The following is a 24728-nucleotide window of genomic DNA, read 5'->3' on the forward strand; positions in this document are numbered from 1 at the left end:
TTCATTTTTTTAAATCACATTGATTGCATAAAAAATACTCTCTCCGTCCCAAAATGTTATTTCTCTTTTAAATTTTTGTACTGTTTATGAGAAGCGATTTACTACTAATTTACGTTTAATCTATAATATCAAGCATAGTCATGGCTGATTTTGTTGAATTCGTATTTATGAGTATTTTAATACAATAAAATTTTTATATTTAATACTAATATAAAATTAATAATATTAACAATTAAAAATGTGTATTTGGCAAACGTATTCAATACAAACAAAAAACGTTTTTAAGGATATCGGGAGTATAAAAGTTTTTATGATGACACATATCATGTAAGATGCCACATATCTAGAGTGACAAGCTCAAGATTAGAGAGATGTATGTGAAACAACACAGCCAAAAAACACACACATAGCCATGCTACTTACTAGCTTTGTCCTATCTAAAGAAGCTTCCGTTCTTGTTTAATCTCTCTCATCTCTCTCTCTCTCATACAGTCACTTCACTCTCACTCACTTGCTTCAGTCGCTTGAAAAACGAGTACTATTTCAAAAAATGGCTAATAATTATGGTGACCCTTTAAACCGGCTAATTTTTTCCGATGATGAAATGATAGGTTTTCAAGGTTCTGCTGGAGAAATGTTTGCCGCCGGCGATTTAACCGACGAGTCTCAAAAGATGCTTTGCTTTGGTGATTATGAAAATAAATGTGATTTGACCTTGCCTTTGCAGAGTCAGATTTCTGAAATCACATGCAACAATAACAATTCATCAGCAACCTCCTGTGCAAATAATGGCAAAATCAAAGTCAGTGACATTTATTTTATTTTTTTGTTCATTTTTGGTAAAGAAATCTATGTGGGGTTTGTTTATTAGTTTTGATTATGACAGCTTTAAAGTGAGTTTTTATTATTCATACATATATGTGTATACGTTTTTTTTAGTTTCGAGATTTTTTTTTGTCACTTTGCAGAAAAAGAGAAGCGGTTATGAAGGTGATGGTGAGGGCTCCGGCGCCGGAGCTCCGGCAGGGAAACGCCGTGGTGGCAAGAAGAACAAGGGAGAAAGTTCATCGGGAAATGTGCATGCAAGGGTACAAATTTGTGGATGTGAAGTGTCTTGTTTAAGTGCATATATGTGTTTTCTATATTTTTAATTAATTAATTGGGTACATAAGAGATTTAAACCAAACATACCATATATCTCGCTCGAAAGCGTGATATTTTTTGATTTATTCAATTTTATTTTTGTGTTATGTACAGGGTAAGAAGGGTAAGGAGAAGCTTGGGGACAGAATCAGTGCTTTGCAACACCTTGTCTCGCCCTTTGGCAAGGTGTCTATTAATTTTAATCAATCACTGTTTTATTAATCTTTCATTCTTTCCCCAAAATGAGAATTTAGTTATTTTTAATAACATGATTAGTATTCAATCACCTTCCTATTATAATAACCGATTTTGTTGTTTAATTTGATATGGATGAGGGATTGCCGAGAATCGAGAATTAACGTTAAATTTGAAATACAATTTGTAAATAAATTAGAGATGAGGCTTTGGGTTTGAAACAGAGATGTTGATGTAACATACAATGCAGATGAATAAATGCTGTGTGATGGTGAGTTTTGTTTTGTGTTTTAATGACAGACTGATACAGCATCCGTGCTTCATGAAGCAATGGGATACATCAAGTTTCTGCACGAGCAAGTTCAGGTCTTGTGCTCTCCATATTTACAGACTCCTCTGTCTTCTTCTCCAGCCCTGCTGCATGTAAGGACAATTATCTCTTCTCAAACTATGTTCACATATAAACATATATACCTCCTCCCCCCTTTACACAAACATGCTAGTGTATACATATCTGATCTGCTTGTTTGATTGAAACATGTTTGTGGCTTGCTTGTGACTGTTTTTTTCTATATGTTGCTGTCTGGCATTTTCTTGTTTGTGGGCACATGGTACAGGACTCTGCAATATGTTTAGCATTGCAGTAACCGGTAAAAATGTAAATTTCTACTGAATAGTGTTATGTAACTGTTACACTTTTTTCTTTCCTGCTAATTATTGTCATTTTTGAACTAGGTAGGAATGTGTCAACTATATATATTTACGACCAAAATTTTGATAAAGTTGACAAATTTTTTAGGTGCACTACTGAAACCAAGTCAACTAAGACTGAATTCTGCTTTGTTGGGGTTGTATAATAGTGTTTAATTTTCTTAATTGCTAGCGACAAAAGAATGGAAAGTTTATCATTACATAATACGTTAAAATTGAGATCTTAGATATACAACTCACATTGCGACCTTTAGAGTAGTTTGTTTGTTTCTTGTATTTGACGGTTTCTTATTAATTAGCGACAAAAACAATTAAATTTCATTGTTACATGATACATGAAAATTGATATTTTACGTTTCCATAGTCATATCAAGACTTGTAAAAGAGTAGCTTGTTTGATAATGCGTCATTTTGTTTGTCATTTTTTTTATGCACTGTTCAAGCTAAGGTGTGTCACAGAAACAACTTCTCCACTAGAGAGAAAGTCTTTATACATCATATCCTCCCGGGTCTTGCTCTACGAGTAAGATGCAATGAGTATGTTTTGTTTGGTTTAGGCATTTTTATTTTGGTAAAAGGCATAAACTATAATTCCGAAGGATTCACAAGTTTTTTTTTCAAAACTGTTTTATTCGAATGTGATATATACGTGATTTGTAATAGGTCTCTGACAATAGCGTATAAACTTGATTTGCAGTGAGTGAAACCATCCACCAGCATTGTAATGCATACTTGAAAAATATATATGACATACATTCAATGCTTGAAATTTATGTCAATACAGTTACCTTGGACTTCTAATTGTGTCTGAAACTTTTATACTCGCTCTTTTCTATTAATACATTTATGTGCTTTGTGCCCAGTTTGCTGTTCATAACTTTGTCGTTTCTGCTACCTGACTGAATAACTTTATATATATCTATACTTAATTATAATCATGGTATGACAAGCTGTCAGTGGAAGTAGACTTTGAAATGAAACATACGTTTATATAAATCTAGAGGTGCCCAATCAGTTAGTTATTAATGTTTTGAAAAACGTATAAAATTATATATCAGTAAGACTGTTGCCTGTTGAAATGAATCATGAATGTGCATAGCCTGTAAACTTACATAATGTTGTAGTTAATGTGCTGCTGAAGTAGCAGGACTAACATTAAACACGGCTTTGTAAATTTTGACAGGATGGTGGCAATCCAGGAGAAGACGAGCAGAGCAAGGTTCTAAGGAGCAAGGGGCTGTGTTTAGTTCCAAAGGAGTTGGTGTTGCAATTGGCGAACAGTAATGGTGCTGATCTTTGGTCACCAGCAGCTGCCATGGAAAAGAATGCAGCAGCTTCTAATAAGTATTGAATCCATATATGATCAGTTTCTTCTCTCTTTTATGTACTGAAGTCTCTAGGGTCTTTTGTTTGTACATGGGTGCCTATATGAATGGCCTGTTGACTGTATGGTTTTTAAGTTAAATGTATACTGTTATATATGTGGTCTGTTATGTCTTTCATATTAAGCAGTGGGATAGGATAGTTAACTGAAATAAATAACTGAAAGTTTTTAAAAATAAGTGAACAATTTGGTTCACAATATATATATACTCTTCTTTTTAAAAAAAATAAAAAATCTCAGCACAATTCACAGCATGCATTTGGTCCAGGCTAAGTGGGCCTCTATGAAATATGTGGTTGAGATTGGAATGGGTTCACCTTTCTCTTTATTTGGGTAACATTTGCTCTAATATGAAGATTAGGTGGCCCAAGAGATATGTAGTTTTTGTTTCAATATAATAGAACAAGGGGGCTAACAAATTTGCAATAGTTGTTGTATTTTGCAATTGCAGATGCTTTTAGTATTTCTATGCACGTTGGCTAAGGGCATTGGCCCAAAATACTGTATTCTCACAGTGTCTTTTCCGGGGCCGTGGTACAACTGCTGAATTGGGTGTTACAGTCAAAGTTTAGTCATTTTATGTGAACCTTTTTGGGTGTGGGGAATTGATACTTATAAATGATATTTTTAACATTTTTTTATTTTGTTTAAAAATATAAACTACACTAGAAAAATTAAAAGTTATCTTTCTATAAAAAAAATTGAAAATATTATTGATAGGGATAAATAAATTATGATTGTATAATTAAATACTGCATTAATTGTACAAGCTGTGGGCTGCCAGACCCAATAAAAAGATATATGATACTCAGACCAGAAAGGTTAAGCCTGATGGACCAGATCAGGCCTGATGGAATAAAAAAGGCCCAAAAGCCCTGATTATTAATTAATTTCGTAATTAATTAATAAGGGACAAAACAGATGTTGAAAAAAGTCCCGATAAGGATATAAATCCTTGGAGATTAGCCTCAAGGGGACCTGAAAGGATAAGGAATCAGTTTCCTACTATCTAAGACTCCAAAGTCCATTCTAATTATGAGACTTGCCCACCAAGTCTCCTATACCAAGTCCAATTCAAGGACTCCCAACATCTATATAAGGGGCCTCACCCCACAGATCAGAACTAGGTTTTTTGGCTTGATTCTCTAATTCACAGAGATACGTAGGCATTTCGTAAGGGCAGAATTAAGCTACGAAACACGAGAGCAGCCATTAAAGGCCTTGGGCTCCCGAATCTTAGTAATAAATACAGCAAGTAATAACCTTAGTTTTTTATCCATAACAATTATTTACAAGTAGCTATTCAGAGCACACCGAGAATTATGGAGGGAGTAAGATTTTTTGGGTTTCAAATGTTCAGGATATATTTAATTTAATATTAAAAATTGGAAATATTCGGCAAGATTTTTTAAAACACTTTTGTAAAATATGATCATATTTGATTAAACTTTTAAAAGGTTGAGATATGCCGTTTTTATATAAATGATAAATTTTCATTTAAAATCTGTTGGCTTCAAATTTTTTTATGAAGTAGTGGATATGGTTTAACTTCATATTGTAGTGTTAGACTTCAGCTAAATTTAAGCCAAATTGGGCATCACCTCTACATACCCAAGTCCCAACTCTTTCACAATGACTATCAATTCTATGCTCAGGCTACTTTAAACATCAAATCTGTATAAAATAAGATCCAAGTTAACTAATTTTTTTAAAATTTCAAAAATTATCTCTTCTATATATAATAGCACAACAAGTGGATAATATTTTGAGATTAAAAAGTCTCATTAACATGACTAAACTACCCCTATTTTTAATATTTATATAAAAGGTGTGTTTGATGGGAATCAAACTCGAGTTACTTCATTCTTCTACACAATCTCATACCACTACACCATATTATCACATGTGTTTTTTTATCATACACATAATATGTAAGTGTGCTAAATTAATATTTTATTTAACTTTAACGATAGCTACTTGAATTCCGCAAAAAAATAAATGATAGTTACTTGAATATATGTACAATTAATTTTAAAGAACTGAATTTCAGATATAAAGTTAGGCATAGTACATAAATGAATTATTATCTTATTATTATTAATTTTTAGTTTGAAAATATATCTCATATATTTTTAACATATTTTTTATTATAAAAAGTAATTAAAATGTACATATATAATTTTTAAAGAAAATATTGAAAATAGAATCGGCTATATATAAATAATCTAGATTGGTATTAAATATTTAGATAAGTTCGAATTATAATGAGTCAATGAATTTTACTTTATTTTGAATTTGAAATCTGAATTTGGCCCATTGTTCAAAAAATACTCGAAATTTGACTACATGACTAGCCGAAAAACATTGTCACATTCTACGTTTAGTAAATTTAAATTACAAGTTCGACGAGAATATCTTACCAATAATGTGAAATTTTTTGATATCTTATATTAATATAAATTAATGTGTTTGAGGTATTTATAGGATCAAGTCAATTAATTATTTGTATTAAAATTACTAATTTCACTGGTAGGGCAATAGTGTTTTGGGACTTGTCCCGATTTTAAAAATATTTGAAATTTGATATGAGATCTCATGAGATTTGTTAAAACTACGATGATATATTAAATCGATTTATTTTTCATTTTTCACTTTAAAAAAACTAGCTTGTTAAAAAGAATTCTTTGAGATAAACAATATTTATTAATCAAGATAATATTGTACAAATATTTTGAATTATTCAAATAAAAGTTATATCTATACTATATTATAGCATTTGATTCAATACATTTTATACTATTTAAAAAATATATATTATTCAATAATCTGAAGAAATTATCCGGTTCAATTAATATTTATAAAAAATTCAAAAAATTTTAAACAACCCACTCAAAAAATTCAAACGTTTTAACTTTAAACAAACAACACGTGCCAGCAAATCAGCCATACAAACATACAATACAAACCCAGTATCTATCTCCCCCCTCTTTCAAATCGTTCTCAACAAGTTTCCTTTCATTTCATCACACACACACACACACCTCTACAAATACAAACAAACAAACATCTCACCGATATTCATTTCGAAACCTCCCGCCAAAAATGAATTCGAGATCGAAACGAACACTCAACTCAAATTCAACCAATAAATCAACCAACAAAAAGAAAAAAACCAACCAGAAAACCCTAGGCGTTGCTTGGACCGCTGCAAATTCTCGCTCTGCTTTTAAATCGTCCCCGTTCTCCGATACCGCAAGGTCCGTAAACTCACACACACTTAATACTTGATTATAATTTGTTAATTGTAAAATTTAATTACTGAATTATGTGAATTGATTGTTTTGTAATTATGCCTTTTGATTAGTTGTAATTTGTGGAATTAGGATGAAGCTAAAATGTAATTAGGTAGAAGTGTCCGTACACTCTCTCACACTTTATTGTAGGTAATTTGAGTTGTGAGAATTGATTGATTGTAATTATGCATTCTTATTAGTTGTAGTTGGTCAATTATGAGGATCGAGTTTTGAGGTATGAAATTACAATGAAGCGAAAATGTAATTAGTGTAATCGTAGTTGACATATTTGATTTATTTTGGTTTGTATGTGTTTTATGTTTATATTTATGTGTATAGGTTGTTTTGATTAAGATCATTGCAATTAAGTTTGATTATTTGGACGTATGTGTATAGGTTGTTTTAATTAAGATCGCTGCAATTAAGTTTGATTATTTGGATTTGTGTGTATATGTTGTTGTTATAATTAAGATCGTCACAATTAGGTTTGATTATTTGGTTAGTAGAAGTAAATTGCATTGTATTTTGAGTATTAAGTGATGCTTTTCTTGTTCCTGCTGCGCGAAAGTAATTTGAGTTGTAGTCTTTGATAAGTGATGTTAAAAGTTTTAGGATATAGAAGTTGAGAAAAGTTCTACGGGGACCACTATTTCATTGAGATCATATACGTTCCTCAATCACAACATTCCAAAACTTATTATTTTGCAGAGCATGTCCTATGAAAATCATTCTTTTATTGAAAATCATGGATGTTTTGCAAGCAGCATGTGTTTTCTACTAGCAGAACACAAAACGTTTTTCAGAACAATACATTTTGCAAAGTGATTTTCATAGAACATGAGTTGAAAAGTAATAAGTTTTGCAATGTTTTACTTACAAAACGTATATGGTCTTTAAGGTCTCCTCGTCTCCATAGGACTCAACTCAAGATGAGATTGATGTTGTATTATGGTTAGTTTGATGTGCATGATTTTTTCTTATTTGAATATGAAAAAACAAAGTACAAGGCTTAGGCTATGTTTTAATTCATCTTTTTCGTCAATTAGTTATATTAAATTTAAAAGAACTTGCTGATCTAACTGTAAAAAGTTCGTTTTAATTATTTATGTGAGTGGAGGACATGCTTGATAGCAGTAACGTTTCTGTATCACGCAGGCATTGGCGTTTAATTTATTTATTTATATACTTCATATGCATTATTATAATTGTATGGATATGTTTTTGTAGTTACATGGCAGTAAAGAATCAGAAACTACACGAACAGTTTGATGCTGCCGCTTCCACCTCCGTCCAAGAAGAATTGTCTTCTGGAAAACCTATATTCCATGGGGTGTCTATTTTTGTTGATGGTTTCACGATTCCTTCCAGTCAGGTTAGTGTTGAACTCTGGATGTTGTACTTGCTAATTTAGCAAAATTTTTGTATCATGTCATTTAAAGTGGAAAGCAATAATAGGCTGTTACTTTATTTACATTTGAACTTGGAGAAGAGAGACACTTTGCACACACTTGCATGCGCATGCTCGGAATCCAAGAGTTGCATTGCTACTGCATGTTCTTTATTTGAAAGTGGTTTTGTTCAGGAGCTAAAAGGTTACATGTTGAAATATGGAGGGCGTTTTGAAAATTATTTTTCAAGGCATCGTGTTACTCATATAATCTGCAGTAACCTTCCTGACAGTAAAATGAAGAATTTGAGGTTAGCATGTTTAAAATTACTTTCTGTCATGTTTAAAATTACTTTCTGTTTTTATATTTTTTCTTATATGTTCAGAAAATTAATCCCCTCAAAATTCTTATTGTTGATGCATCATTCAGATCTTTTAGTGCTGGACTTCCTGTACTTAAACCAACATGGGTGTTAGATTCTGTTGCTGCTAAAAAACTCTTGAGTTGTAAGTTATTCCCTCTAGTTGTCTAATAATTCCTCGTTCTTTATCTAGTTACTATAACACGGACCTTGATTCTCTTCAGGGTTTAATCAAAGTGACTCCTAACAGTAAACTTAATGTTTTGGGAAAAAATTAAGAGTTAGAATTATAATTATTGTCTTTTATTTTTCCGCTTTCAATTTTTTTTGTCCTATTGTGATCTTATTCCAGATGATCTTGATCATGGATATAATAATTTATGTTTTTGTTCTAGGGCACTCTTACCAACTTGACCAGCTAGCTACTGAAACTGAGGGACAACCAAAATTGTCTACGTTCTTTCCACTGAAAAGAAGCCCATTCTCTTGTAACTATGCTACTAATGTGATTGGTCAACCAATGTCTAAGATTGAGGATCAAAAGCCAAAGCTAGATGCAGTGGTGACTAAAAACTTGTATGGAGAAGGTCAAATCATAAAAGAGCTAGAACATTGCAGCAACGTATCTGACCTTCCCCTGAAGGTAGATCCAGTGGTGAATAAGAACTCACGTGGAAAAAGTGAATATGTAGAGGAGATAAAGCATACCAATGTAGAAACTGACTCCTCGTTGAACAGAAGTCTCTCTAAAGCAAAAGACGAGGATATAAGATTTAATGATTTAAAACCTTGTGAACCTAACACATCTGAAACAGGTGAACCTAACACATCTGAACCAGGTGATGGTACATCAGACGGTATTCTTGCTGGAAGTAAACTCAAATCTGGTAGTCCGGGTCAGCCTTCTACTTCTAATAGCCGTTATAGGGAGGACAAGCAGAAAATTAGTGAATCCTCAATTTTGAGGGCTGGTATGGGCCCTAGTCATTCTACCCTCGAGGACCCTAATTTCGTGGAAAATTATTTTAAGGTACAAGAGAAGGAATATTGGTGTTTTTTCTATTTAAACTGTAGTGACACATTATTGTAAAATGTGAAACTTGTATCTTTAATCATAAATTTCCATGTGTACTTTGTTTGTCCTGAATTTGGCTATGCGAGAAAAGAAAATTTACAATTGGTTGCTATTCTTTAATTTGCATGCACAACATGTTTACTGTGGTATTTCAATGTTTTGTTGTTGTGATCTTGACTGTTTCTATTTCTAGGTAGAGGGTAAGATGTAGCAGACTGGTCTTATATTGTAACATATTATTAATTTTAACCATGAAGTTCATTCAGAGCTATAAATTTTGATAAATGCATTTATCTTATTATCGGTTTGTGCAATAAATCTGTCTGTTCATTAAATTCAGCATTCAAGGTTGCACTTCATTGGAACATGGAGAAATCGTTACCGCAAGCGTTTTCCCGCCACATATTCTGGAATTAAAGGCACAAATTCCAGTCACCATACTTGTGTGACAGATGAAAAGGCAACTATTATCCATGTAGATATGGTAAAAATGTACTTCAAGGATTGAATTTTTTTGAGTCTGGAATTCTTTTCTTTCTATACATCTTAAAAATCATTCTATTGAAATTATCTTTCATTTTGATTTTTGGAAACTTAACCATGTTTGTGCTGCAGGATTGTTTCTTTGTCTCAGTCATTATAAGAAACCATCCTGAATTACAAGATAAGCCTGTTGCTGTTTGTCACTCTGACAATCCTCGTGGAACTGCTGAAATTTCATCAGCAAATTATCCTGCCAGAGCTTATGGTTGGTGTTGTTATGAACAAATATCTATGCTGCATTGGATACTTTGAAGTTACTTTTTGTGTCATTAAAACTTGTATATGTTCAGGAGTGAGGGCGGGAATTTTTGTTAGGGATGCAAAATCTATCTGCCCAGACCTTGTCATCGTTCCATATAATTTTGAAGCATATGAAGAGGTAGTATCAAAGCACCAACATCTACAATTATATATTTCTTCTTAAGATATATAAACCTATACTTCCTTCTATCTGTCTCACTTTAAAGGTTTTGAGTTTTTTGCATAATTTTCAGGTCGCTGATCAATTTTACGACATACTGCATAAGCACTGCAATAAAGTGCAGGTTGGGCTGGAAGTAAATTTTGTTTTCTAGGACTATGTGGCTGTTTATTATCTTATACCGAATTAACAATTTAGCTATATGCAGGCCGTTAGTTGTGATGAAGCATTCTTAGATGTCTCAGATTCTGAGGTGGAGGATCATCAGCATTTAGCTTCTATTATAAGAAATGAGGTATTTGACACTACAGGTTGCAAAGCAAGTGTTGGCATTTCCGGGAATATGCTTATGGCACGCCTTGCAACTAGAACTGCTAAACCAGATGGTCAGTTCTACATTCCCGCTGATAAGGTATGCGCTTGACTTTGACACACAATGGACTTGAATTTTTTTTTTTGGTGTTCCAGATGCCTTTGACTGTTATGAATTAGATTGTTTTCTATATGTTCAAAGGTAGAGGACTTTAGTTCTTTTCTTACTAGCAGCCTAAAATGTCATGAACACATTCTATTCATTTACTTTCTAACTCAGGAGTGTATTACACTTAGCAGAAGGAAGGACTTGAGGCGAAGTCAATTAAAATATATGTAATAGTAAATGTAGACTGTAGAGTACAACTTCAAGTAGTTTGAGTTTGGAAGTTACGATTTACTGTAAATTGAATAATTCAGTTCTTTTGTATCATATTCCATTGATGTTCTGCACATCTTTATTACTGTTCAACTGCCCTATGTTTTCATTATTCACCTTCCTGATTAGAAGGATATTGGGCGTTTCAGGTGGAAGAGTATTTAAATGAACTTCCAATTAAAGCTCTTCCAGGAATTGGTCATGTCTTGGAGGATAAATTGAAAAGGACAAATGTAAAAACATGCAAACAGCTGCGTCTGCTTTCCAAGGTGTTTGCATGGGCTTTAGCTGTTTCATAATTTTTTCTTTTGTTTTATATCTTTTGTATTTATTGAGTAGCTCTCCCATCCTCTATAAACTAATGAGTTTCTTAAAAGATCATACATCTTGTGAATAATATATATTTATACATAGTACATACACATCTATTGTAAATATATTTTGTTTGAATGTGATGAGATGGCTTTAAGTGTTTCCAAAATCTCTGGGAATTTTGATTGGGAGGGTGGCAGTTTCTTTGTTGTTATATACCTAGTGGCTACTGATTTGGAATTTGTTCAAAATTCATGTAATAGCTGTACAGAAGGTGTCTAACATGGTTGTATATGATCCATACGTTATTACTGTTTGTATTAGTAGAGGTCTTAAGGTTAGTTTGTATATGGTTGTATAAAATCCATACATCTTCTATATGTTTGTATAAGATTAGTTGTTAGTTTCTTATCTTTCATGTTGTTGCTACATGGAACTGCAGTATGTGAATTAGAAAACTTGGGTTTCTAAAAAATATAATTTAGAAAGCTTTTCGAACTACTTTGTGGATTTGCCCTGTTTTTAGGAGATGCATACATAATAATGCCACTTGAAATATGATAAGAATCTCGGTTCATGCTTTCGGGCTACTTGATTTGCAGTTTGCAAATCTTGAGCTTTTATTATGGACATGCTATTAGACAATGTGACCTTCACTAGTTCTTACTAACTACGCGTGGTCAGTTCTAGTACTTGACATCGTAATTGCATAAACGTCTTTATAATGTCCAAGAGAGCTGTCTTACATGGTCCTTGTAGAGCTTCAACCCATACTTGTAAAGACGTAAAGATGAGGCAAGACGACCCTGTACCGTCTAGGCCGCCTAGACGGTCATTAGGCGGATTAGACGTTTATAAATTGGGTATATTTAATATTTACATACATTTAGATGTTATAATAATATAGATTTAGCCATTACATACACTACCAAAGAGTGAATACTATAATTACATATCAAAGTACATACATAAATGTTATACCCAATGATTTATGTTATATGTTTGTAGTTTGTGCATGCATATAATACATATGCATATGTATATATATATATATATGTATGTATCTAACAGATAAGAAGAAAATTAAGAATATTACTAAAAGATTGCTGCCAGGAGATGCTTGTCTTGCTGGTTAATTAGGGTTAAGTGTGAGTAGGTAGTTAGTAGTGTTTATAACTTATATATGGGCTGGCCCATATAAAAGGATACTGGGTTGGACCTGGTCAAAGATAGACTGGGCTAGCCTATGTTAAAATAAGACGGACTTAGGCGGATTTGGAAGGATTTAGACACACACACAATAGTATTCACATGTAATTACTATAATAGACTACTTAAGAGAGAGGAAATGATGGATTCCTATATAATTGATCTTCCTCATTACATGGATGTTTAAAATAAAGCTTTGACTTGTCATCATGAGATATTATTACGAATTAGTAAAATATATATTGTGCTTCTAGAGCCTTTTATATATTAGGTGGACTTATTTTTTGGATTTTGCAGGAATCTCTTCAGAAGGAATTTGGTTTAAAAACCGGTGACATGCTCTGGAATTATAGCAGAGGAATAGACAATCGGTCCGTTGGAGTGTTTCAGGTTAAGGAAAACAAACGACTTAACTTAATAGCTGAATATCATAGTTTATGGTCAGAACCACATAGTGTTATATTCTAATACGTAATAACTGTTCTCTCTTTAAATAAATAAACAAATAAAATGTCTGATCATTTGTACTAAACGCAAGTTCAATCTTTATTCTGTATTGCACTATTACAGATTAGTTGTATTTTTATCTGGCTTACTCTGTTTCTTGTTTCAGGAAAGCAAGTCCATTGGTGCTGAAGTAAACTGGGGAGTGAGGTTCAACAATTTAGAACATGTTAGTATTTTCTTTTATGGTTCAACAATCTGGAAAAAGTTATTATTGTCTTATTATTTATTTCTCACTGTGTTGGAAAACTACGACTTCTGATATTCTGATTGCAGTGCCAACAATTTCTCCTAAATCTTTGCAAAGAGGTCTCTTTGCGTTTGCAAGGAGGTGGAGTGCAAGGCCGCACTTTCACTCTTAAGGTTTCTGTATCTAGCTACCTGATCTTCATTCAGATTGCTGCCATATATGAATTTCTTTTGTGTCTATAAAGTTAAGATTTTCTCCTTTTTTTTTCTGATCTAGGTAAAGAAGAGAAAAAATGATGCTAGAGACCCAGTGAAATATATGGGTTGTGGAGATTGTGAAAACCTTAGTCATTCTATAACGGTAATTCTAGATGAATATATGTTTACATATATATATATGTATGTATTATTTGATATGAACCGTTAACAGCATAAGTATTCTAGTTTAACTTGATTAATTCGTTTTGTTACAGGTTCCAATGGCTACTGATGACGTAGATGCTTTGCAAAGAATAACAATAAAGCTGTTTGATTTATTTCACATAGGTATGTCCTTTATCATGCTATGTCACCATATCTCGGCGGAAGTGTCCAACAAGAATACATGCTCGGTGTAATATTAAACAGTTTACATCTTTTTAACCCAAAAACATGTCTCTGATACGGATGCTCAAAGTGAAGTTAAGAGTTTTGGTGAATGGCTTTCCTACAGTTGTCTTCCATTTGTTGTTGTAATAATATGCTTTCAGTTAATTGTGTACATTTCTATTGGATAGATGTGAAGGAAATTCGAGGGATGGGGTTGCAAGTTTCAAAACTTGGAAATGCAGATAATAGTCATCAAGGTCTGGTTCTGATAATCTGATATACTTGAGTTCACTTAATGTTTATATTATTGAATCTGCTTTATTTTGTTATTTATCTTATGTATCTCTTTGCAACGGCACACTTGATCATTTTTCTCTTTTGATAATGTTTGTTCCAGCTTAACATATGCAATTATTTCTTGTTGAATTTAACAATGGTGTACATTTATAGGGAACCAAAATAATTCTTTGCGTTCTTGGCTTGTTTCTGCGCCCAACACCAACAAAGATCAATGTGAAGTTAGATCTATAGCAGAAGGCAGTTGTGAAAGAGGTATTTCTAATTTTTTATGGTTTCAATTTGACACCCTCTTCTGTAATTTTATAAGTGATAAGACATTAGAGAATAATTGAATCAATCTAGGTGTTAAAGTCATCTTCAGTTTTAAGGTTATAGATATGTTGTTTGCACCTCTAATTTGCTTGCAAATGCTGGGATCCTGTCACTTTTCTTGGTCTGCGTCCATAAGATGCTGGTGGACAATGTGTCCCTATAGTCTTTATTGCGTTGGTATATATCAACTTTAGGACCTTGTGTATTGTTATAGTTTTCTTCTCATCTATCCAGGGACCTCCTTGTCTCTTTTGCTGATAGTCTAATTGGAAAATGATAAATCTTACTACATTTGTAAAAAGCTCTTTGTTGTCACAAGATATTATCACTTACAATGTTATTTAATTTTTCTGTTATGTTTTAGATGTAAAGAATCAGAATGCCTGTGGAAATTTGGGGCAGTCTTGCACCAATACGTTCGTTGGTGGTGATATTTCCAGTAGCGAAGGCCATGCCAATGAAGACTCAGTTCTCCCTGCTTTATGTGATCTTGATATGGGGGTGATAGAGAACCTTCCCCCTGACCTATTTTCTGAACTTAACAATCGGTATGGTGGGAAGCTAATTACGTTTTTGTCAAAGCATAAAGGCAAACGTGCTGAAAGCGACATTGGCGGTATGTGTCCCCACACCTCCTTGGAAGTAGTGGTCTTAAGTGTGGAACCTAATTGCAAGCAAAATATTCTTTGCTATATATATGATGCAATAATATACATGTTTGATCTTAATGTAGGGATGATATTTGAGGACAGGGAAACTCTTTTCTCTTCTGTGGTTCCTTTGAGACCATGCAAGGCTGAAAAAAAGGTGCGCTTACATGCAGCATTTCTTTCTCTTTTTCTCTATCAATAATATTTTTTTTGCTTTCATTGCCTCTTTGTGATTCACTGATTTTTTTTTTTTAAAAAAAAATACTTCTCCTCAATAAGCACAAATGACTTGATATAATTTGACGTGAGCAAAATTATTTTAATTTTACAATCATATTTTTAACCAATCAACTTTACTATTTAATATGTCACACTACAAAAAATGGGACAGGCCTCAGAAGTTACTTTCTTATCTAGAAAACTTAGGACTACTTAAGTCTGCTTTTGAGGATCAGTTGATCAAAACAATTATTTTGCTGTTACGTGATATTTTTTATTTGCGATTGTCAAATTTCCCTTCCGTCTAATCGAGAATTCAGCATAGAAGATTATGTGTTTACAATCTGTCTGTACTGAAAGATTTGCATGTTTGCTTTATAAACTTCAGTTTTAGTGTCAATTTGTCTGTTTTGTCTGCTCTGAGATATTTGATAGCTTCTTTTTGAAAAACAACAGGGTGCAGTTAAGGAAGCCGAGGCAGCGGCTGCTTCTGGGGTGGTAGCAGCAACCATCGATTCTTTATTTTCTGAGAATGACGATGTAATGCCTTATTCTTTAAGCCAAATTGATGTCTCGGTTTTGCATCAACTCCCCGAGGAAATGAGAGCAGACATTCTTGAGCTTCTTCCCGCACACAGGAAACATGAATGTGTTTCAGATTTGGGTCCTGCCAAGTCCTGTTCTCAGCAGTCATTTGATTCAAATAATAGTAAGGATCTGTCTGGACCAAGGGAATCTATTTCAAGCAATGATTTTTGGCTTGGAAATCCACCAACATGGGTTGAAGATTTCAAAAAGAGTGGTTTTCTGGTTTTGAGTGTTTTTGCAGATAGTTATTACAAATCCGGTTCAACAGGTCAATTATCTTCTATACTACAAAGAGCTATGTCAGATTTTGTTCCTAGTCTAGATTCAACACCCGATTGTCTGGATGATGCTATACTTTGCTTGTGTAATCTATTCAAGCAATATATTAAGCTCAAGATAGAAACAGATATTGAAGAGATCTATCTGTGTTTTCGGCTTCTTAAAAGGTATGTTACACATTTAAATGGGATCATTATGCTTGTATTTCCTTGTCATATATTCGGGCCCCCTTTGTCTTGGAATGCAAATTTTATTATAAGGGATACAAGTTTAATTTAAATGCAATGATATAATTCTTACAATTCTTTATGATTTGCTCGGCTTACATAATATACGGGAACAATACTTCATCGAAGTACACAGTGACTTGTTAACGAGCAGTTTCTCGTTTCATGTTGACAGATGTTTTTATTGTTTGAGTTCTTTAGCTGGAATTTGATTTGAATTGTAGTGAAACTTCTTAAGGGTTCAATTATTTTACCACTTCCTTGATAGAGCTCCTATATTGTTCAATCGTAATACTGAGTTGAGTTGGTTACTGACCAGATTATCAAGGAAATCAACATTCTTTCTAGAAGCATACACCATTATTCTTCCTGAAATACAGGTTTGTACACTCATTTATATATGTATCTTTGCGGGTGTATCAATTGTTTAGCTCTGTTCACTCTGTAATTTACTTGACGAGTCTTTGTTGTAAATTGGATGAGTCGTTGGGTAAGTGTTTTGACAAATCGGTAATAAATACTTTTGTTTGCAACTAGTGCTTTAATGCTCCTTTTTTTAAGATCCTTTTTTAAGATCTTTATAATTTCTAAAAGTTAGAAATGGGTGGAGACTGGGAGGGGGGGGGTCATGGAATACAGCCTTATGAGGTGGGTGATGTCTGCGTACATCTAACCGGTCCCGGATCCTGCTTCGTTTGGGAATGTAGGCATGTTTGATTTGGTTTTAAATAGTGTTACTATCTTTTTAGTAGTATGGGGCATACACATGAACAAACAACTGGATTATGAAACTTAAACATTTTCCAGGAAGTTTATTAGTTGTGCTCAAAACTTGGGTATCTTAATCTCAAGTGATCTTATATATATAATTAACATCCCTAATGTTATCAACCTTTTTTTCTTGAAAATATAAACAATATTTTTTCATTTAGTTTTTTTGCTAATCTAATAAGTAATTATATATATTTTTTTAGGCTTCCATATATTCCACTTGTACTATACACTTACACATGTAAATGAACTTTCCAGGCAACTGTTGGTGAAAAGTATGGTGGAAATTTCTTTGCTTAATACTTGAAACTTCTGTTTCATGTCACTTCAGCAGTTACAGCGTATATGGATTCATTGTGGTAATTCTGGTTTTAGAAACCCATACTACAGCTTAAACTCTTTATTCTCAGTGTGCATCATTTCATAACTTGTAAATTAAATTCTGTCTACTATGGGAGAACTTTTTACTTACAGTAGTTAATTGATTGATGTATTGCTGTTCTTGGATATTTAATGTGTTAGTTTGCTGAAGCGGCATGGTTATTATCTCCTTGGATCACATTTGTAGTTTCATAAATATAATGTTGTATGATAAATATACCTTTTGGTCTTGTAATTTGCCACAGTGTTTTGCCTTTTTTTGGATTCTCTCATGCTGCCAACAAATTCTTAACAGATTTATTATTGATTCATACACCAGGCTGACATGATCAGAATTCCAACTGCTGACGTGAAGTCAAACTTTGTTCAGTTGCTCGAAGAGATTTAGAGTACAGAATTTCTGTCAGAGTTCCACTGCTGATGTGTAACCAAATCAAACTATGCCATTAGCTAGACAGTAATGACTTTTATCACCCAGACACCCACTTTGTAAATCTGGTTGGAATGCTACCTCTTGCTCAAGAATTTCAAGTAGTTCAGTTATATGGTTGCTGATGATCAATTTTATTGATCTGCAATTGTAGGTGGCCCGGAATGCTGGAAGCTGGAACTTCTTCCAAGGCTTGTAATGGTTGCTTCATTGTTGGAGCTTTAGAAATGTAATCTGATCTACTTCAAATTCATGCTGTTTTGTAGTTTTTATCTTGTGAATACTTAATCAAATTAACACTATCATTTTCATGCGCATATATTTAACTTTGCAGGCACCTAAATTCCTGGCACATCAAGCATTAGAGGCTCTTGGCACACAGCTTATAATAACTGCAAACAGTTTGCTTAAAGATTACCTGGTTATCTTTTGCATTCAATGTAAGTTGTAACATAGACTTGATTTGATATTATTGCTATTATACATTGGTATGCGAAGGGCTGTGAAGTGTGCACTAGTCTGAAATGAGCTTTGAAGTGTATTCAGTTATGCTGTGGTCTTTGGATAGATAATTTTTTTTAAATCACCGGTAACACTGGCATCAAGAAGCCACTTCAAATTTGCATTTGAAGTAAAAATAATTAATAACTGTACATGTGTAGTTCTCTGCAATGTTAACAATTTAAATTATTATCTTCATACTTCGCTGATGACTCTGAGATTATAGAAGCAACAAGACAAACTTTAAATGGATGCAATTCCCATGTCATTGACGGACATTGATAAAAGGAGAGGGGGATGTAGGTGGACGGCTGCTCCCCCAAAGTCCAATAGTCATGTAATTAGTGCTAAAATGTCTACATATCTATTTACCAATGAACATTTATGCTTACAATCTTAATTCTTTATTAAACTGATGGTCTGTGAATACAAAAATCTACAGCATATTTATTAACAAGTAAATTTTTTATTAAAATATTTTTACATTATAAGTATATATTGCTTGAATTTTTTTGCCCCCTCAACTCCTGTATTCTGGCTCCGTCCCTGCAGATTGAACTCTAGTGAGAAATATAAACACACACTATATTTATCTTGACCTGATGATACATATATCTTGCTCTTGCTCCTAAATACAGATTTTTTTGCTAATTGAGATCAAGTGAGGGGTATCAAGTATCAACACACATTATATCATATCTTCTTCATCCATCCATCCTGATCTTCCTGTTTAAGTACAGATTTTTTTTGTGAAGTATGGTCTTTTATTTAATAAATATAATTTTCTCTTTGTATTTTTCAGGACCAAGGACCATGGGGCATGGACTGTGATGATGCTAGTATCTATGGGCATATGCTCAAAATTTGCTTTCAGATCCAACCATCTGGTTCCTAAGAATTTCAAGCTTTCAACTTAAGAGCCGTTTATTCATCTCAGGTCTTATTAGGATAACCTGACATTGACAAAGAGATGCCCATTTTTTTAATCCCTTTTTTTACTTCTCGAACATATATATTTACGTCTTAGTTTGGATGGAATGAACTCAAGGTTCTTTCTTTTTCATCATTTATATATAATCAAAGTTGTTTTTTTGTTAAACCTAGACAATTCATTCTCTAGTCTTCTTTACTCTTGACTATTTGGACAGGATATGTCAAGATTTGTATACAACGGGTATATGTTGAATAGCATTTTTATTATAGAATGTCATTTTTACCCTTCCTTGGACGAAATTACTTTCCTTTCTTCTACTCAAAAACAAGCCTAAAACACGGGGTTTGGGTCTTTTTATCACATTGAGATGCCGCCTTAGGATTATTTTCGGAGCAATTTTTTTATTTTAAGAACTATTTATTGTGAATGCAGGGCAATATTTCACTTTTTTTTTCTGGACACAAAAGTATTGTTATGGAAATAAAATTTCCTTTATATATATGAGTCAAGTTCTATGAAAATTACATTTTTGTTGGAGACCGCTTATGTTCGCCAATTAAAAACTTGAAAATTACATTGCAAAACGTGCTATTTTGCGAATTGTGTTTTTCAAAAATTATTATTTTATTTAAAATGTTGAACATCATGTATGTATTGTATGTAGACCATTACAAAATGTTTTATTCAACGGAATATGTTTAGTTTGCAAAATATTTGTTCAAATTGCAGAATATATATATTATACTTATTAAATTTAAATCATCTTCAACAATTTTAATGAGTTAATCATATTTGTATAACATACTTCACAAAGTTAAATATTTCATAGTGTTTTGATTGTAGAACATTGGTGGAGACAGATAAAGTTACATTTGTTTCCTGAAAGTTACATTTGTTTCCTGAAAGTAGGTACAGTACTATGTTCTTCCTTTTCAGATTTACTACTTTAAATTCTGTGCAATGCACGAGTTCTGTTAAAATTAAATAAATTTTAAATTTTATTTATCCAAAAAATATATATATATATATTATTTTAATATATTTATATAAATATATAATAATTATAGATTTATAATAAAAATAATAAAAGAAGGGGACAGGTCTTTAGCAACTGTTTGTTGTTTAAAGGTTGTTGACAAACAGTTTATCAGCCGTTGGATGGGGGATTAACGGGAGAGATGGCATCCGGACCGCGGAAATTTTCAGCAGTTGGACTGGACGGACCGCGGAAAATTTTCGCGGTTGGGTACTGTCCCCTTATCCCCAGCATCCCAACAACAGCTCATTTCACCACAAAAACACCAAAATTTCCAAGAAAAATTCTACTCTCTCCAAGTGACCAAATTAGGCGATTTTGGGGCATTTTCATCAAGAAATTCAAGTAGTTTTGTCAATTCAAGTTATATTTCTTCTCTTAAATTTCACATTTTCATGGCGGATAAATTATTTGCTCGTATGTTTCGTCATAAACGTCAAAATGAAAAAAGAGGCTATTGATCATAGTTTACATCTTGATGATTTAAATACTAGTGAAGAACCTAAAACCCCTGTATATGTTGAAGATGATGATTTTGTAGATAGAAATGAGGAATTTATTAATTTAGATGACGATTTGGTTGATGTTGAAGATGAAAATGATGAAAATGAGGTTGAAAACGAGGTTGAAAATGATAGTGATAATGTTGAGGGTGAGGATGAAGATGATAATGTAGAGGATGCAAATTTGTATGAAAATGTTGATGGGGGGGGGAGTTCCATATTTGAATCAAAATTTTCAAAGTGTGGATGAGGCCGGTCATTTTTTTAGGGCTTATGCTTTACGAAATGGATTTGCTATTAAAATTCAAGCTAGCCATCGTAATAAAGACAACGAGATATATGGTCGTTTATATGTTTGTGGGCTTTATGGAAAAAGTGTCGTCGCCGAGAGTAGTCAAAATAAATGGCGTAGAGAGGTTCTTCCTAAAAGCGAGTGCAAGGTGAGGATGTATGTCAATTATCAAAAGAAAAAACGTCACTGAAAGGTAACTAGCCTTGAATTGGTACACAACCATGGTCTTGTTTCCCCTAGTAAGATGAATTCGGTATAATGAGAAAGACATGTCAACACCGCGACCCGTAGTTTGATTAAAACGCTTTATGGTTCGGGGGTTTGTAATTGTCAAGTGATGAATGTGATTGGTAACATTCATGGAGGTGATACCAAAGTTGGTTTCAATGTTCAACATGTTCGGAATGTGTTAAGAGACGAGAGGAAGAAAAAGTTTGAGATTAGTGACGCCCAAGCGGGGTTGGACTTGTTGCATAGGTTGAATGAAGAAAGTGGTTCTAAATATTTTATTAGGACCGAAGTCGATGAAGAGAATCGCTTGAAGTGTCTAGTATGGATTGATCCGAGATGTATAATGGCTTACCAAAATTTTGGCGATGTTATGGCTTTTGATACCACTTATCAGACAAATAGGTATGCAATGCCATTTGTCCCATTTACCGGAGTCAATCATCATTATCAATCGGTAATTTTCGGGTTTACTTTGATGCGGGATGAACACACGTCGACTTTTGAGTGGATTCTTCGTACTTGGCTTGAAGGTGTGGGGAATAATCCTCCATTGACTATAATCACGGATCAAGATCAAGCCATGGCAAGCGCTGTTGAGGTTGTACTCCCGAATACTACCCATTTATTGTGTTCTTGGCACATTAGTCAAAAATTCCCCGAGAAATTAGCTCATTATTATTCGGCTTTTCCGGAATTCAAGACGGACTTCAACAATTGCATTTATAAATCTCTCACCGAATGTGTTTTTGAAGCTAGATGGGCGTCATTTGTGGAAAAATATCACTTGCAAGATCATAAATGGTTAAATGGGTTATATGAGTTGAAGCACAAGTGGATTCCTGCATATACTAGAAATAAATTTTCGGCATTTCAAAATAGTACATCGAGGAGTGAGGGGATGAATTCTTTCTTTGATAAGTTTGTGAGTTCGGCAACGGGTTTGAAGGAATTCATTGAAAATGCCCAAAAAGCATTGGCAAGGAAATTCATGAGGGAGAAGGAAGAAGATTATGTCACCATTAATCTAAAACGTCCCATGAAATTGCATACCACATTGGAGTATCATGCTTCTTGTATCTACACTAAGGAAATGTTTAGAAGATTTCAAGATGAATTGGTTGAGTCTTCAAAATACTTTGTTGAAAAAGACCGACGAGCTAGTGAAGAAGGGGAGGTAATAGGGGATGTTTATGCGTACTATAGTTGTTATAGGCCCATGTCTGAGCCTACGAGAAGAAATGTTTATTTTGTGGCATTCGAGAAAGCAAGATCTTTGGGAATGTGTACGTGTAGAATTCTTGAACATTCGGGGCTACCTTGTAGACACCTGTTGGCGGTCTTCGCTAGGAAACGGGTTTCGGAAATTCCCCCTGTATTAAATAAACCGGAGGTGGACAATGCATGCCAATAGAGTTGATGGTGTGTTGCCTTACAATTTGGATGTTGGACAAAGCCACGAGATGACCTCAACCGATCGATTTAATAGTATGACAATGTTAGCCATGAGTTTTTGTCAAAGTAGCATTGCATCCAAGGAACGGTATGATTATGCCGTTGGAGTGATGAATCGAGAAATACCAATTCTCGAAAGAATGAGCGTTGATGGAATTAAATCTTACAAAAGCAATTCGCATGCTCCAAATGCAAGTGCTCATGAAGAACCAATTCTTGACCCTATTATGTCCCAAACTAAAGGGAGGAAGAAGGACGTTCGTTTCAAAAGTCCCATAGAATCGATTGGTAAAAAGGAGAAACCGCCAAGAAGGTGCACTTATTGTCAAATGGAAGGCCATGATAAAAGAAAGTGTGCTAGTAGACTAGATATCTTAAAAATGTTCAAGAATCGCAATATAATTAGTAGTGTAGCATTTTGTAACCGAATGTTATAATCTTTTAATGGATTTGAATTTTAAGTGTTTAACATTGCTTTCTTTTTTGTTATGTTTTATTGTCATATAATTGCCAATTATTTTCATATAATTGTGTTTTATTGTGATAGGTAACATGACTAGCGAGTATAGTGGTGACAACAACTCCTGTCATAGTTGTGATTCGGTTTCCCACGTTAGCAACACATTATCGGACTCCCTACCAAGCGACTCGTGGTATGAGGAAAATGACGAGGAAGATGTGGTCTCACCAACCTTTAGTGAGATGGAAGATGCATGTGCCGAGTTGATGCCCCTTGTGGACAATGACGAGCCGCCCCATGTGGAGGAAGAGGAAACGGACTTGTACCCACCCGATGAAGAGGCTTATAGGGCCAAAAATTGGATCAAGGCATGCAATTGGATGGAGGGTGTGACGACCTCAATCTCGGGGTTAGGAAATGAGGACTCACACACCTCTAATCTACTAATTAAATATGTATAAACCCCGATTAACTACTAACAGGATCAACAGGATAAAGTATGAGACAAGATTACAACTACCAATCATAGAATATAACTTACAAACCCAAAATATTATTAAATAATCAGTATCGATTCCGGCTGGGAACCGACAGATAACCCATTGTATCTTTAAACACCTCTTACTAGGCGCGAGCTCACTCATAACCTGTACTACCCGCTCTGGCAACTGGAAGCCCTCAACACGGTAGGGACCACCAGGTACACTTTTACGAGCAGTGCGCCTAAGCCTGACCATCTTCTTGCTTAACTGCCATGGTTAGATTAAGACAACACAATGAGTATAAAACTCAGCAAGTAACTAAATAGCAGTTCTACAATAACAATTCTCAATATGCTTTGAACAAACTAGGGCATTCTATTTTAGCTAATCTAGGTGGCAGATTTCCATATATTTATTTTTGTTTTCTTTGAGATAAGGAAAGGGTATCCGAAGAATAGTTGGGCTTTCAAGGAAACAAAGCTCGAAACAGGACAAAAGCCGACATTCATCATAATTTATTATAGGATCAAAATAGATCTTTCGATAGAGGAAAGCAACAGTATTTCAAGATATAGAATCATTCATATGATCAATAATTTCAGGAATCAGGGTTCTGAGCTTTAAGTTCCACAATAACATAATCAACTCTTTTCAAAACAGTATGAACCATTTT

General features: G+C 33.7%; 3 protein-coding genes across 4 annotated transcripts; all 3 read left to right on the forward strand.

Annotated features, from left to right (window-relative positions):
- Positions 1–352: 352 nt before the first annotated feature.
- On the forward strand, positions 353–3561 carry LOC141721010 (transcription factor bHLH113-like). Its single transcript, XM_074523741.1, has 5 exons — positions 353–802; positions 969–1088; positions 1258–1329; positions 1639–1761; positions 3233–3561. The coding sequence occupies exons 1-5, from the start codon at positions 551–553 to the stop codon at positions 3398–3400; spliced, it is 735 nt and encodes a 244-aa protein (XP_074379842.1). The 5' UTR covers positions 353–550; the 3' UTR covers positions 3401–3561.
- A 2836-nt stretch (positions 3562–6397) lies between these two features.
- Positions 6398–19883, forward strand: LOC141667503 (DNA repair protein REV1). Of its 2 annotated transcripts, none has more exons than XM_074474030.1 (27): positions 6398–6690; positions 7954–8098; positions 8309–8424; positions 8544–8620; positions 8871–9505; positions 9891–10034; positions 10166–10298; positions 10384–10472; positions 10588–10638; positions 10723–10926; positions 11355–11474; positions 13024–13116; positions 13340–13399; positions 13507–13593; positions 13697–13780; positions 13893–13965; positions 14196–14264; positions 14458–14559; positions 14984–15235; positions 15353–15426; positions 15945–16522; positions 16902–16962; positions 17612–17712; positions 18054–18232; positions 18319–18393; positions 18499–18604; positions 19468–19883. In XM_074474030.1, exons 1-23 carry the CDS (start codon positions 6536–6538, stop codon positions 17651–17653), a joined length of 3444 nt encoding a protein of 1147 aa, XP_074330131.1. In that variant the 5' UTR covers positions 6398–6535; the 3' UTR covers positions 17654–17712; positions 18054–18232; positions 18319–18393; positions 18499–18604; positions 19468–19883. The 2 variants fall into 2 exon arrangements, with proteins under 2 accessions (XP_074330131.1, XP_074330136.1); XM_074474035.1 differs by having other exon boundaries at positions 18054–18191.
- A 1884-nt stretch (positions 19884–21767) lies between these two features.
- LOC141707585 (protein FAR1-RELATED SEQUENCE 5-like) lies at positions 21768–23072 on the forward strand. The gene has a single exon (XM_074510818.1). It carries the CDS (start codon positions 21768–21770, stop codon positions 23070–23072), a length of 1305 nt encoding a protein of 434 aa, XP_074366919.1.
- The last annotated feature ends 1656 nt before the right edge of the window (positions 23073–24728 follow it).

This window comes from Apium graveolens, chromosome 1 (genome assembly GCF_009905375.1).
Source record: "Apium graveolens cultivar Ventura chromosome 1, ASM990537v1, whole genome shotgun sequence".
Taxonomy (NCBI): domain Eukaryota; kingdom Viridiplantae; phylum Streptophyta; class Magnoliopsida; order Apiales; family Apiaceae; genus Apium; species Apium graveolens.